The sequence below is a fragment of the Artemia franciscana genome, chromosome 7 (assembly GCF_032884065.1).
Source record: "Artemia franciscana chromosome 7, ASM3288406v1, whole genome shotgun sequence".
In the NCBI taxonomy this organism is placed as follows: domain Eukaryota; kingdom Metazoa; phylum Arthropoda; class Branchiopoda; order Anostraca; family Artemiidae; genus Artemia; species Artemia franciscana.
In genome coordinates this window covers 61,564,375-61,578,837 of record NC_088869.1, presented here as the reverse complement: position 1 = coordinate 61,578,837, position 14,463 = coordinate 61,564,375, and the positions used below count along the sequence as shown (strand labels likewise).

The 14,463-nt window shown below is 37.3% G+C and overlaps 1 protein-coding gene across 1 annotated transcript; it reads right to left on the bottom strand.

Annotated features, from left to right (window-relative positions):
- Window positions 1–10,575: 10,575 nt before the first annotated feature.
- LOC136029745 (uncharacterized) lies at window positions 10,576–11,079 on the bottom strand. The gene has a single exon (XM_065708250.1). The coding sequence runs from the start codon at window positions 11,077–11,079 to the stop codon at window positions 10,576–10,578; it is 504 nt and encodes a 167-aa protein (XP_065564322.1).
- Window positions 11,080–14,463: the final 3,384 nt, after the last annotated feature.

The following is a 14,463-nucleotide window of genomic DNA, read 5'->3' as shown; positions in this document are numbered from 1 at the left end:
GCCAAAAGGCTTGCGGCTAATAGAGAAAGTATGAAAAGAAAGCGTGCCGAAGAATCACAACAACAGCGTGAAAACAGGCTTGCGGCTGATAGAGAAAGTAAGAAAAGAAAGCGTGCGGAAGAACCACAACAATAGCGTGAAAACAGGCTTGCATCTCAAAGAGAAATCACAAAAAGAAAGCGTGTCGAGGAATCACAAGAGCAACCTGAAAATTTTTGCCTGGCATTCAGGTACAGCCCAGTCGATGATTATAGCTTGAGTAGATGTGTTCAAATCGGGACTATGTCTGAAATTTGTCCCTATTGCAAGGCCTTGAAATTTAATGGTGAAACAATGGGAATGTGTTGCGCCAAAGGAAAAGTTAAACTTCCTCAACTGGCTGCACCACCAGAGCCATTGAAGACTTTGCTTACTTAAACTACGTCAGAATCTAAGCTTTTTTTTGTATCAAAGATCAGAAAATATAATTCATGTTTCCAAATGACGTCGTTTGGTGCCCAAATCGAAAATCAAGATCAATTTATGCCTACTTTCAAAGTAAAAGGGCAAATTTATCATAGAGCAGGGTCCCTTCTACCGTTCTCGGGCGAGAATCATAAATTTTACAACTGTACTTCATCAGTGATAGAAATTCTGAATTGAATGCACGTTGCAAAATTTCTCCCGACGTTGAAAGGACTATCGTTTCCCAATTGCAACATCTTTTCCACGAAAATAATAATTTAGTGCTTCTGTTCAAAACAGCCATCGATTTGATGCCTACTGGTACGCATAAAATTGTTATTTTCGCTGACAAAATGCCTCCTGGCCAACATGTGGGTATATACAATGCTCCAACTATCGACGAATTGGCAATCGTTATGGTCGGTGATCAGTTTTTACCTCGAGATATTATTCTTCATAAGCGAAACGCTCAGTTGTTAAGAATTGCTGAAATTCATCGATGCTACGATGCCCTACAATATCCTATCATTTTTTGGGATGGAGCCGACGGCTATCACTTTAATATTAAATTGATGAATCCAGCCACTAACAAAGAAATGAATAAGAAATGCAGTACAATGCATTATTATTCCTATAGACTAATGATTCGGCAGGATGAAGACAATTATATTTTGAAAATGCCGTCAATTGTTTCACCAATACATCGTTGATATGTATGCAAAAATTGAATCAGAACGTTTGCTATTTATCCGTCTGAATCAGACCAAGTTCCGCTCTGAATAATACATTCATTTGCGAGATGCAGTTGTAAATGACGGTAATACCACAAACGTTGGAAGATTAACGATTTTACCTTCGTCACATGCTGGCAGTCCCCGTCATATGCATGAATACGGTCAAGATGCTATTACGTATGTTCGTCTCTATGGTCGTCCAGATTTATTTATTACATTTACATGTAATCAATCTTGGGACGAGATACGGCAGCTTTTACTTCAAGGACAATCGGCGGTTCATAGACATGACGTTAAGGTCCGTGTCTTCCGGCAAAAGTTGAAATCACTGATAAACTACATAGCAAAATTTAAAGTGTTTGGGTCAGTGCGATGCAAGAATAAAGACCTCAACGAAATCAACAATATTGTTTTGACCAAGATTCGAGACCAGTCAGTCGACACAGATCTGGAACCAAATGAAGCGGTTAATTATCCATCTGAATTTTTAAATTCCCTGGATCTCTCAGGGTTTCCACCAGACGTGCTACAACTAAAAATAGGCGTACCAATAATATTGTTACGAAATATCAAACCTCCTTTACAAATCAGTCGACAAAGTTCTGGAACCAAATGAGGCGGTTAATTACCCATCTGCATTTTTAAATTCCCTGGATCTCTCAGGGTTTCCACCACACGTGCTACAACTAAAAATAGGCGTACCAATAATATTGTTACGAAATATCAACCCACCAAAGCTTTGCAATGGCACGCGACTTGCCGTAAAAAAACAATGGAAAACGTAATAGAGGCAACAATCTTGACAGGGCCTTTTGATGGTGAGGCTGTTCTTATTCCTCGCATTCCCATGATTCCAACAGATCTGCCTTTTCAATTTAAAAGATTGCAATTCCCAATTCGATTAGCATTTGCAATCACCATCAACAAAGCTCAAGGGCAATCATTAGAAAAATGCGGTATAGATCTCAATACAGATTGTTTTTCCCATGGACAATTGTACGTTGCATGTTCGAGGGTCGGTAAACCTGACAATCTATTTATACGCACTGACAATGGGACAGCGAAAAATGGTGTATATTCGCAAGTTTTACGTAGTTAATTTGTATTGTATATGAATATCTATCTATCTATCTATCCATATAAAAATAAGTTGAATGTATGCATGTTTGTTTGTTTGTAAAAAGAGCGTTTGTATATGACGTCATTATAAGTATATAAGGCTTTGTATATGCGCAGACAATGGGACAGCCAAGAATGTTTTATATTCGCAAGTTTTACGTAGTTAAAAACATATATACACTAGCTGTTAGGATTGCGCTTCGCGCCACCCCAACACTTAGTTAGTGGGGCGCTTCGCGCCCCCCCAAGCCCCCCCGCGCGCGTAAGTCGTTACGCGCCATATTAGTTACGCGCCATTGTAGTTGTGTCCCTGTGTCCCACCTGTGAATATAGATAGATTTATATATGTGTTTCAAACTACGTAAAAATTGCAAATATACAACATTCTTGGCTTTCCCATTGTCTGTCCATATACAAAGCCGTATGTACTAATAATGACGTCATATGCAAACGCTCTTTTTACAAACAAACAAACATGCATACACACAACTCGTTTTTATATAGATAGATAGATAGATAGATACAATACAAATTAACTATGTAAAACTTGTGAATATACAACAGTCTTCGCTGTCCCATTGTCTGTGCGTATAAATAGATTGTCAGGTTTACCGACCCTCAAAGATGCAACATACAATTGTACATTGGTAAAGCAATCTGTATTAAGATCTATACCGCATTTTTCTAGTGATTGCCCTTGAGCTTTGTTGATGGTGGTTGCAAATGCTAATCGAATTGGGAATTGCAATCTTTTAAATTGAAAAAGCAGATCCGTTGGAATCATGGGAATGCGAGGAATAAGAACAGCTTCACCCTCATAAGGCCCTGTCAAGATTGTGGCATCTATTAGGTTTTCCATTGTTTTTTTTTACGGCAATTCGCGTGCCATTGCAAAGCTTTGGTGGGTTGATATTTCTTAAAAGTATTATTGGTACGCCTATTTTAGTTGTAGCACGTGTGGTGGAAACCCTGAAGGATCTATGGAATTTAAAAATTCAGATGGATAATTAACCGCTTCATTTGGTTCCAAAATACAAATTAACTGCGTAAAACTTGCGAATATACAACATTCTTCGCTGTCCAATTGTCGCTGCATATAAATAGATTGTCAGGTTTACCGACCCTCGAACATGCAACGTACAATTGTCCATGGGAAAAACAATCAGTATTAAGATCTATACCACATTTTTCTAATGATTGACCTTGAGCTTTGCTAATGGTGATTGCAAATGCTAATCGAATTGGGAATTGCAATCTTTTAAATTGAAAAGGCAGATCCGTTGGAATCATGGTAATGCGAGGAATAAGAACAGCCTCACCCTCAAAAGGCCCTGTCAAGATTGTGGCCTCTATTAGGTTTTCCATTGTTTTTTTTACGGCAAGTCGAGTGCCATTGCAAAGCTTTGGTGGGTTTATATTTCTTAAAAGTATTATTGGTACGCCTATTTTTCGTTGTAGCACGTGTGGTGGAAACCCTGAAAGATCTATGGAATTTAAAAATTCAGATGGATAATTAACCGCTTCATTTGGTTCCAAAACTGTGTCGACTGACTTGTAAAGGACTGCCTGGTCTCAAATCTTGGTCAAAACAATATTGTTGATTTCGTGGACGTCTATATTTTTGGGTGCGAGAATCGCTCTTTCACTTAGCCATTTATTATTTTTATAATTTTTTAGAATATTCGGAAATACTTTTTCAATCAATTCATTTTTGGACGTCACTAAATTACAGAAATCAGCAGGTAGTTGTATACGTCCTGAAATTGAGTCTACTGGGAGCTTTCCGTTTCCCATTGCCAGCAATTGATCTGAAAATGTTTGACCAGAGTCATCGTTTTGCAATCGGACACGCATATTTGTAGTTAATTTTAATGTTTTTACGTGTGCCCATAAATTAGAATTTTTCAGGCAAGCATTCATTTCGTCTGCAGGAGTTGATCTAGGTATTATAGGTAATGTTTGCCTGAAATCTCCCGCAAGCAATATTAATGTGCTGCCAAAGGGTTTCGACTTCCCTCGCAAATCTTTCAAGCATTGATCCAGAGCCTCGAGCGATTTTTTGTGTGCCATTGTGCACTCATCCCAAATAATAAGTTTGCATTGCTGCAATACTTTACCCATCCCAGATGATTTGGAAATATTGCACGTGGGAGTTTCTGTAGAATGCAAGTTCAGAGGCAATTTCAAAGCGGAATGAGCAGTTCTTCCACCAGGCAGCAATGTTGCCACTATTCCGGACGACGCAATTGCCAACGCTATATCATTTTTTGATCGAATTGATGCCAGAATCAGTTTTATCACAAACGTTTTACCAGTACCTCCTGGCGCATCCAAAAAGAAAATTTCTCCAACGTTGTTATCGACACAATGCATTATCGTATCATAAATGTCTTTTTGTTCCGACGTTAACTTGGAAATGTTATTTTGTACATACGACAATAGATCACTCGTACTGTAACTTTGTTCACGATCCAATTCTACACATGTCGAAACAGCAGCGATACGGTTAGGTGAAGGCATTCCCAAATCCTGAAGAGGTTTGTTTGCCATGCGTACGCACAAATCTTCTATAACAACTAAAGTGTAGTTATAAATTTCTGATGTAAAATCAAAAGTCATATCTGACGTCTCTAACTGTTTTCGATGGAGTATATCTTCGGACATTTTTGACTTATATTTTTCCCATAACTCAGTAGGAGCTGATGGAGAGCAAGTTGTTAAAATGATGCCAAACAATGCACGAATTTGACTTGGGGTTGACGTTTCGCACGCGTCATTGATGCAGTTATCCCAGTGTTGGTCATTCTCCAATAAATTCAGAGCTTGGCATGCACTACGGTAAGTGTCATGTATAGTACCATTTACAGTCCTCAAATACTCAAAGGATGTCGGACCGGGTACATTCACCAAAAGCAGGCGTAGAAAGAAGCATTCATGTTGATTGGGGTGAACGGTGTCTTTCTATCGTGGGAAGATGGTAGGATGGCCGTCGACTGACTTACCCTGTTTTCGACGTTCAAATACTTTATTTTTAGTATTCCACGTGTAATACGAAGGCACTTCAGTATACAGCAGTTTTTTTGCAAAAGAATCATTTTTGCAAAGCGAAAAAAAAAGCTGTTAATGTTGTATCCGGTGGATTCAGGACTCTTTGTTGCACGTTGGTTTCCGTGAAATAAACACGTTGACCATTCTGTAAATGTACCGCTAAGTGAACAACAGCTGGACTACGTTCATGTATCGGAACTGAAAGAATTCGCCAAACAGCTTCATTACTGCTTATGTATCTTCCAGCCTGATATTGTACGATTTCATCGATATCTTTGATTTCGGGCTGCAAGCCAAAAACTGCCATGTCACTGCCTTTGTTGACGTATTTACATATGTATTTGATTGCCTTTACGGAGTTACAGTATTCAACGTTTATGTGTGCATTAAATGTTTTTGATAATAATGGGGAATATGGAACAACACACTGGTTATCTACTTCGATGGTGGTACCGTTACGCTTCTTTATTATTGCTGTTTTACCGCCATCTTCAGTAGATCTTCTTCTATATTGTGGGTAACCATCATTGCCAGTAATTGTGTTTGATACTAAAAGTCGAGGATATTGCTTTGTGCACCTTCCTTTGGCCATGCATGGTGAATTTTCGTTCAGTGCACCGCAAGGTCCATGTATCATATTTTTTACAATAATATCATGTAACCCCTTATCGACATTTTTATCAGGTATTTCAGCGGAAATCACTTCATCAATTTCGTTCGAAGTAATTTTTTTATGTAGCCAGATTAGTATATGTGCGTGTGGCAAACCTCGTTTTTGTCATTCCACTGAGTATATCCAGCATCGCACTGACCCAAACACTTCAAGTTTTACAACGTAGTTTATCAGTGATTTCAACTTTTGCCGGAAGACACGGGCCGTAATGTCATGCCTATGAACCGCCGATTGTCCTTGAAGTAAAAGCTGCAGTATCTCGTCCCAGGATTGATTACATGTAAATGTAATAAATAAATCTGGACGACCATAGAGACGAACATACGCAATAGCATCTTGAGCATATTCATGCATATGACGGGGACTGCCAGCATATGACGAAGGTAAAATTGTTAATCTTCCAACGTTTGTGGTATTACCGTCATTTATAACTGCATCTCGCAAATGAATGTATTGTTCAGAGCGGAGCTTGGTCTGATTCAGGCGGATATATAGCAAACGTTCTGATTCAATTTTAGCATACATATCAACGACGAATTGGTGAAACAATTCACGGCATTTTAAAATATAATTTTCTTCATCCTGCCGAATCATTAGTCTATAGGAATAATAATGTATTGCACTGCATTTCTTATTCATTTCTTTGTTAGTGGCTGGATTCATCAATTTAATATTAAAGTGATAGCCGTCGGCTCCATCCCAAAAAATGATAGGATATTGTAGGGCATCGTAGCATCGATGAGTTTCAGCAATTCTTAGCAACTGAGCGTTTCGCTTATGAAGAATAATATCTCGAGGTAAAAACTGATCACCGACCATAACGATTGCCACTTCGTCGATAGTTGGAGCATTATATCTACGCACATGTTGGCCAGGAGGCGTTTTGTCAGCGGAAATAACAATTTTATGCGTATCAGTAGGCATCAAATCGATGGCTGTTTTGAACAGACGCACTAAATTATTATTTTCGTGGAAAAGATGTTGCAATTGGGAAACGATTGTCCTTTCAACGTTGGGAGAAATTTCGCAACGTGCATTCAATTCAGAATTTCTATCACTGATGAAGTACAATTGTAAAAATTTATGATTCTCGCCTGAGAATGGTAGAAGGGACCCTGCTCTATGATAAATTTGCCCTTTTACTTTGAAAGTAGACATAAATTGATCTGGATTTTCGATTTGGGCTCCAAACGACGTCATTTGGAAACATGAGTTGTATTTTCTGATTTTTGACAAAAAACGCTTAGATTCTGACGTAGTTCCAGTAAGGAAAGTCTTCAATGGCTCTGATGGTGCAGCCAATAGAGGAAGTTTAACTTTTCCTGAGGCGCAACACATTCCCATTGTTTCACCATTGAATTTCAAGGCCTTGCAATAGGGACAAATTTTAGACATTGTCCCGATTTGAACACATCTACTCAAGCTATAATCATCGACTGGGTTGTACCTGAATGCCAGGCGATAACTTTCAGGTTGCTCTGATTCCTCGGCACGCTTTCTTTTCTTACTTTCTCTATCAGCAGCAAGCCTGATTTCTTGCTGTTCTTGTGATTCCTCGGCACGCTTTCTTTTCTTACTTTCTCTATCAGCAGCAAGCCTGATTTCTTGCTGTTCTTGTAATTCCTCGGCACGCCTTCTTTTTTCACTTTCTCTCTTAGCAGCAAGTCTGCTTCCGCGTTGCTCTGGTAGTTCCTCGGCACGCTTTCTGTTCTTTCTTTCTCTATCAGCCTCAAGCCTGTTTCCTTGCTGTTCTTTTGATTCCTCGGCACGCTTTCTGTTCTTTCTTTCTCTATCAGCCTCAAGCCTGTTTCCTTGCTGTTCTTTTGATTCCTCGGCACGCCTTCTTTTTTCACTTTCTCTTTTAGCAGCAAGTCTGCTTTCGCGTTGCTCTGGTAGTTCCTCGGCACGCTTTCTTTTCTGACTTTCTCTATCAGCAGCAAGTTTTTTGGCATAGACTCTTTGAGCATCTTCATCGGCTTTTGCCATGGTAAGTTCATCAGTCATTGTAAACTTAAACATTAATAGATTTCTACGTGAACATATGTCTTAAATATCTTGAATGACGTCACCGTCAAAGCAAAAATGACGACAACTAATTTCATGACGTCAGTCAACACAGAAACATGACGTCACCTGATCCACAGACAGACACACAGACAGACAACTTATTTTTATATATATAGATATGTTCCAGGTTCTAGGTCCGAGAGGTTCCAGGTTCGAACCTTTGCTTTAGCATTAATACATAAGAAGAAAAAAAACTAAAAAAGGTAAAAACTACAAAAAAACTAAAAAGAAAATACTAAAAAACTAAAAAAGCTAAAAAACTAAAAAAAAATAAAAAAAACTAAAAACTAAAAAAGAAAAAAAAACTAAAAAAACTAAAAAAAGGTAAAAACTACAAAAAAACTAAAAAGAAAAAAACTAAAAACTAATAAAAAACTAAAAAAACTAAAAAAATTAAAAACTGAAAAAGAAAAGAAACTAAAAAAGGAATTAAAAAGGAAAATAAAGGAGAAAAAGAAAACTAAAAAAAAAACTGAAATAGGTAAATTTATTCAAGCCGAAATAGCTGAGTTGGTAGTGTTATGTTCCAGGTTCTAGGTCCGAGAGGTTCCAGGTTCGAACCTTGGCTTTAGCATAAAACAAAAGAAGAAAAAAAACTAAAAAAGGTAAAAACTACAAAAAAAACTAAAACTAAAAAAAATAAAAACAAAAATAAAAAACTAAAAAAGGTAAAAACTACAAAAAAACTAAAACGAAGAAAGAAAAAAACTAAAAAAGCTAAAAAAAAAAGGTAAAAACCAAAAAAAACTAAAAAGAAAAAAAGAAAAAAAATTAATTCCCTAAAAAAACTAAAAAAGCTACAAAACTAAAAAAAACTAAGAAAAAAGGTAAAAAACTAAAAACTAAAAACAAAAAAAAACTAAAAAAACTAAAAAAGGTAAAAACTACAAAAAAATAAAAAGAAAAAAAACTAAAAACTAATAAAAAAACTAAAAAAACTAAAAAACTAAAAACTGAATAAGAAAAAAAAAGGAAAAAAACTGAAAAATAAAGGAGAAAAAGAAAACTAAAAAAATAAAAATAAAAACTACAAAAAAACTAAAAACAAAATAAAAAAATAAAAAAGCCAAAAAAAGGTAAAAACCAAAAAAAAACTAAAATGAAAAAAGGAAAAAAACAAAAAATTTATTTCATCATATACCAATTCAAAAACGAATGTATATACAGACCGGGATACTAGGACACAAATGACGACCGGGACACAGGGAATATAAATGACGACCGGGACACTCAAAGAGAAATTACAGACTGGGATACTGGGACACAAATAACGACCGGGACATATAAATGACGACCGGGACACGGGGAATGTTGGTATAGGTATAATACCGGACCTTAGGCCGGATTGCTGAATATGACATTACATTTTGGAAAGCTCTGTAGAACTCTTGCCTGGGGCCAAAAAAATGGTTTTTGCTTGTCCACGAGCCAGAGCCTATGGTGTGCGAAGTGAAGTGGAGTTATATAGCCTATGTCAGAGAGGAGTATCTGAAGTTGTGCAGCCATGCTTTCGTTTCATCAAACCATGTTTCTGCTTTCGAGTGGAAAGCTCCGTTCTAGCAGGCAAGCTGGCAGGCATCACTTTCAAATTGAAGATGGAATAAAATCTATAAGTGTTAAATACCTGTGGTGACGCAGTGGGTTTGACATTAGCTTGGTAATACGGGACCCAGAGATCGAATCATGCTGCAGTAATGCACCGCAGGGCCGACGCAGGGACCTTAGTAGTCAAGAAGCGTCGTTAATCTGATACAATATAAGTGTTAAATATCTGTGGCACTTATCCGGCCCCACAGCCAATATATCTTCATTGAGTGATAAATCAAAAAATTTACAAAAGCAAAAAAGTGGCATTTTCCGACGGGTCCGAAAGCGCTGCCGTGATTTCGGCTGGGTTTATCATTTGTATTTTCGGACTTGGGATTGAGGTAGAGAAATATTATCAGATGTACCTCTTAAACTTTAAACGTTCTGTCATTGCTAAAGAAATTGGAGCTTATCCTTTGCTCCTTTCTAAGTGGTGACGTTAAAAGTTGGCCTACTGCAAAAAAAAAATCAACTTTTGAACTAAGAGATGGAATTTTTTTTCGACGGCAATCGATGCTCTTGATGAGCTGATCAAAGTATATGTTTTCCATTTTTTGGTACAAAAATTCCTTCATGAGATATACTATAAGATACTACCTGGGACCAGGCGGCTTCGCCGCCTGGCCCCATCTAGCGGCACGCGAAAGGCTTCTATATATGGATTCTCATATGTATATACAACAGATATGTGCTAATTTTTAACTGTGTAAAACTTGTGGATATACAACATTCTTCGCTGTTCCATTGTCTGTGCATATAAATAGATTGTCAGGTTTACCGACTCTTGAACATGCAACATAAAATTGTCCATTGGAAAAACAATCCTTATTCAGATCTATACCTCATTATTATACCAACCTATATGGGAAATATGTAACTTGAAATTTGTAACTACACTAAAGTTTAGTTACAAATTTCTGATGTAAAATCAAAGGTCATATCTGACGTCTCTAACCGTACTCGATGAAGTATATCTTCGGCCATTTTCGATTTATATTTCTCCCATAACTCTGTAGGAGCTGAAGGAGAGCAATTTGTTATTATGATTCCAAACAATGCACGAATTTGACTTGGAGTTGACGTTTCGCACGCGTCATTGATGCAGTTATCCCAGTATTGGTCATTCTCCAATAAATTCAGAGCTTGGCATGCAATACGGTATGTGTCATGTATAGTACCCTTTACAGTTCTCAAATACTCAAAGGACGTAGGACCGGATACATTCACCAAAAGCAGGCGGAGAAAGAAGCATTCATGTTGACTGGAGTGAATGATGTAGAGTCTTCCTATCGTGGTATCTTTGAAGATGGTAGGTTGGCAGTCGACTGGCTTACTCTGTTTTCGACGTTCAAATGATTTATTTTTAGCATTCCACGTGTAATACGAAGGCACTTCAGTATACAGCATTTTTTTTTTTGCAAAGAATCATTTTGACATAACGAAAAGAAAGCAGTTAACAATGTATCCGGTGGATTCAGGGCTCTTTGTTACACGTTGGATTCCGAAAAATAAACATGTTGTCCATTCTGTAAATGTACCGCTAAGTAAACAACAGCTAGACTTCATTCATGTAACGGAAATGAAAGAATTCGCCAAACAGCTTCATTACTTCTTATGGATCTTCCAGTCTGATATTGTACGATTTCATCGATATCAGTGATTTTGGACTGCAAGCCAAAATCTGCCATGTCGCTGCCTTTGTTGACGTATTTACATATGTATTTGATTGCCTTCACGGAGTTACAATATTCAACGTTTATGTGTGCATTAAATGTTTTTGATAATAAAGGGGAATATGGAACAACCCACTGGTTATCTACTTCGATGGTGGTACCGTTATGCTTATTTATTATTACTGTTTTACCGCCATCTTCAGTAGATCTTCTTCTATATAGTGGGTATCCATCATTGCCGGTAATTGTGTTGGGAAGTAAAATACAAGGACATTGCTTTGTGCCCCTTCCTTTGGCCAAGCATGGTGATTATTCATTCAGTGCACCGCAAGGGCCCATGTATTATATTTGTTTACCATCATATAAGCCATTATCGACATTTTCATCAGGTATTTCAGTGGAAATTATATCGTTAATTTCATTAGAAGTAATTTTATCATGCAGCCAGATTAGTATATGTGCGTGTGGCAATCCTTGTTTTTGCCATTCCATTGAGTACATCCAACATCGCACTGACCCAAACACTTTAAGTTTTACTACGTTGTTTATAAGTGATTTTAACTTTTGGCCGTAATGTCATGTCTATGAACTGAAGATTGTCCTTGAATTAAAAGCTGCTGTATCTCGTCCCAAGATGGATTACATGTAAATGTAATAAATAAATATGGACGACCATAGAGACGAACATACGCAATAGTATCTTCAGCATATTCACGCATATGACGTAGACTGCCAGCTTATGACGAAGGTAAAATCGTCAATCTTCCAACGTTAGTGGTATTACTGTCATTTACAACTGCATCTCACAAATGAATGCATTGTTCAGAGCGGGGCTTGGTCTGATTCAGACGGATAAATAGCAAACGTTCTGATTCAATCTTTGCATACATATCAACGATGTATTGGTGAAACAATTGACGGCATTTTAAAATATAATTATCTTCATTGTGACGAATCATTAGTCTATAAGAATAATAATTCATTGCGCTGCATTATTATCCGTTTGTTTGTTAGTGGATGGAACTATCAATTTATTATTAAAGTGATAGTCGTTGGCTCCATCCCAAAAAATGATAGGTTATTGTAGGGCATCGTAGCATCGATGAGTTTCAGCAATTCTTACCAACCGAGCGTTTCGCTTATGAAGAATAATATCTCGAGGTAAAAATTGATCACCGACCATAACGATTGCCACTTCGGCGATAGTTGGAGCATTGTATCTACGCACACGTTCGCAGTAGGCGTTTTGTCAGCGGAAATCACAATTTTATGCGTATCAGTAGGCATCAAATCGATTGCTGTTTTTAACAGGGGCAATTGACCATTGTTTTCGTGGAAAAGATATTGTAATTGGGAAACAATAGTCCTTTCAACGTCAGGAGGAACTTTGCAACATGCATTCAATTCAGAATTGCTATCACTGATGAAGCACAATTGTAAAAATTTATGATTCTCACTTGACAATGGTAGAAGGGACCCTGCTCTATGATAAAATTGCTCTTTTACTTTGAAAGTAGGCATAAATTGATCTTGATTTTCGATTTGGGCACCAAACGACGTCATTTGGAAACATGTGTTATATTTTCTGACGTTTAATCAAAAACGCTTAGATTCTGACGTAGTTCCAGTAAGCAAAGTCTTCAATGGCTCTGGCGGTGCAGCCAGGAGGAAGTTTAACTTTTCCTGAGGCGCAACAAATTCCCATTGTTTCACCATTAAATTTCAAGACCTTGCAATAGGGGCAAATTTTAGACAAAGTCCAGATCTGAACACATCTACTCAAGGTATAATCATCAACTGGGTACCTGAATGCCAGGCGATAATTTTCACGCTGCTCTTGTGATTCCTCGGCGCGCTTTCTTTTGGCATTACCTCTTTGAGCTGAAAGCATGTTTTCATGTTGTTTTTTGTGATTCCTCGTTATGAATTTTTTTTCGATAATTTCTGTTTGAGCCGCAAGCCTGTTTTCACGTTGCTCTTGTGATTCCTCGGCACGCTTTCTTTTCTTACTTTCTCTTTTGGCCGCAAGCCTTTTGGCATTATCTCCTTGAGCCACTTCCTCGGCTGTTTCTTCTGCCATTGTAGGATTTATACTAAAATTTCTCACACGATTTGATTTCTCGGCTGTTTCGTCTGCCATTATAGGATTTATATTAAATATTCTCTTAGAATCACAAGCATTATATACTTATAATGACGTCATATACAAAGCCTTATATACTTATAAGGACGTCAATTTGTAATGACGTCATATACAAACATAAAAATACATACCTGACGTCATAATGCTCAATCCTTATAATGAAGTCAGTCGTCAAACATACAAAAATACATACAACTTATTTTTATATATAGATAGATAGATATACAGATAAGGCATTTTTACCTCTATAGCAACCATCCCCCTCTGGAATTGCCTAATAGGGTGGGCGAGCCATATTTTGTCAAGATGGTGTAAATATCCATAGTCTTGGCTCAAGAAAAAGTGGAATTTTCACTGAAAGCTCTCAAAAATTACCGAATTCAAAAATGTGTCTCTTTTTCATCATTTGTGTTTTTATTTTATTTTTTTAATGATTTTACTCTTATCAAGACTTAAACTAATTGAGTTTAACAGGCATGTGCATCTATTACAGAAATAGAAACGAGACATTTTCATTAAGATCTCAGAAAAATATCTCTTGATATGGCCTAACTTTACCTCTAATAAAAACCCTCTCTATCTGGAATTGCTTGCTAGGGTGGGCCAGCCACATAATGTCACGATAGCAGGAATATCCATTGTCTTGGCTGAAAGAAACGTAGCATTTTCATTCGAACCTCTCATAAATAACCAAATGCAAAACTGTGTCTCTTTTTTCATTGTTTGCATGTTTCATTTTACAAAATTTGACTTTGCTAGTGTCAAGATTGAAATTAATGGAATGTATCAGGAAGATGCATCCAATAGAGGAATAGAAACGAGGCATTTCCTGAAGACCTCTCAGAAAGACCTCTTAATACTGCTTAAATTCACCTCTAATAAGATCCGTCCCCGTTTAGAATTAATTGCAAGGATGGGCCAGTAACGCATTGTCAAGGAGGCGTGAATATGTATAAACATGGCTCAAAGAAACTT

What these genes read in the sequence shown, in the direction of transcription:
- LOC136029745 (XM_065708250.1), bottom strand. Translation starts at nt 11,079, where the DNA reads ATGCTGTATACTGAAGTGCCTTCGTATTACACGTGGAATGCTAAAAAT.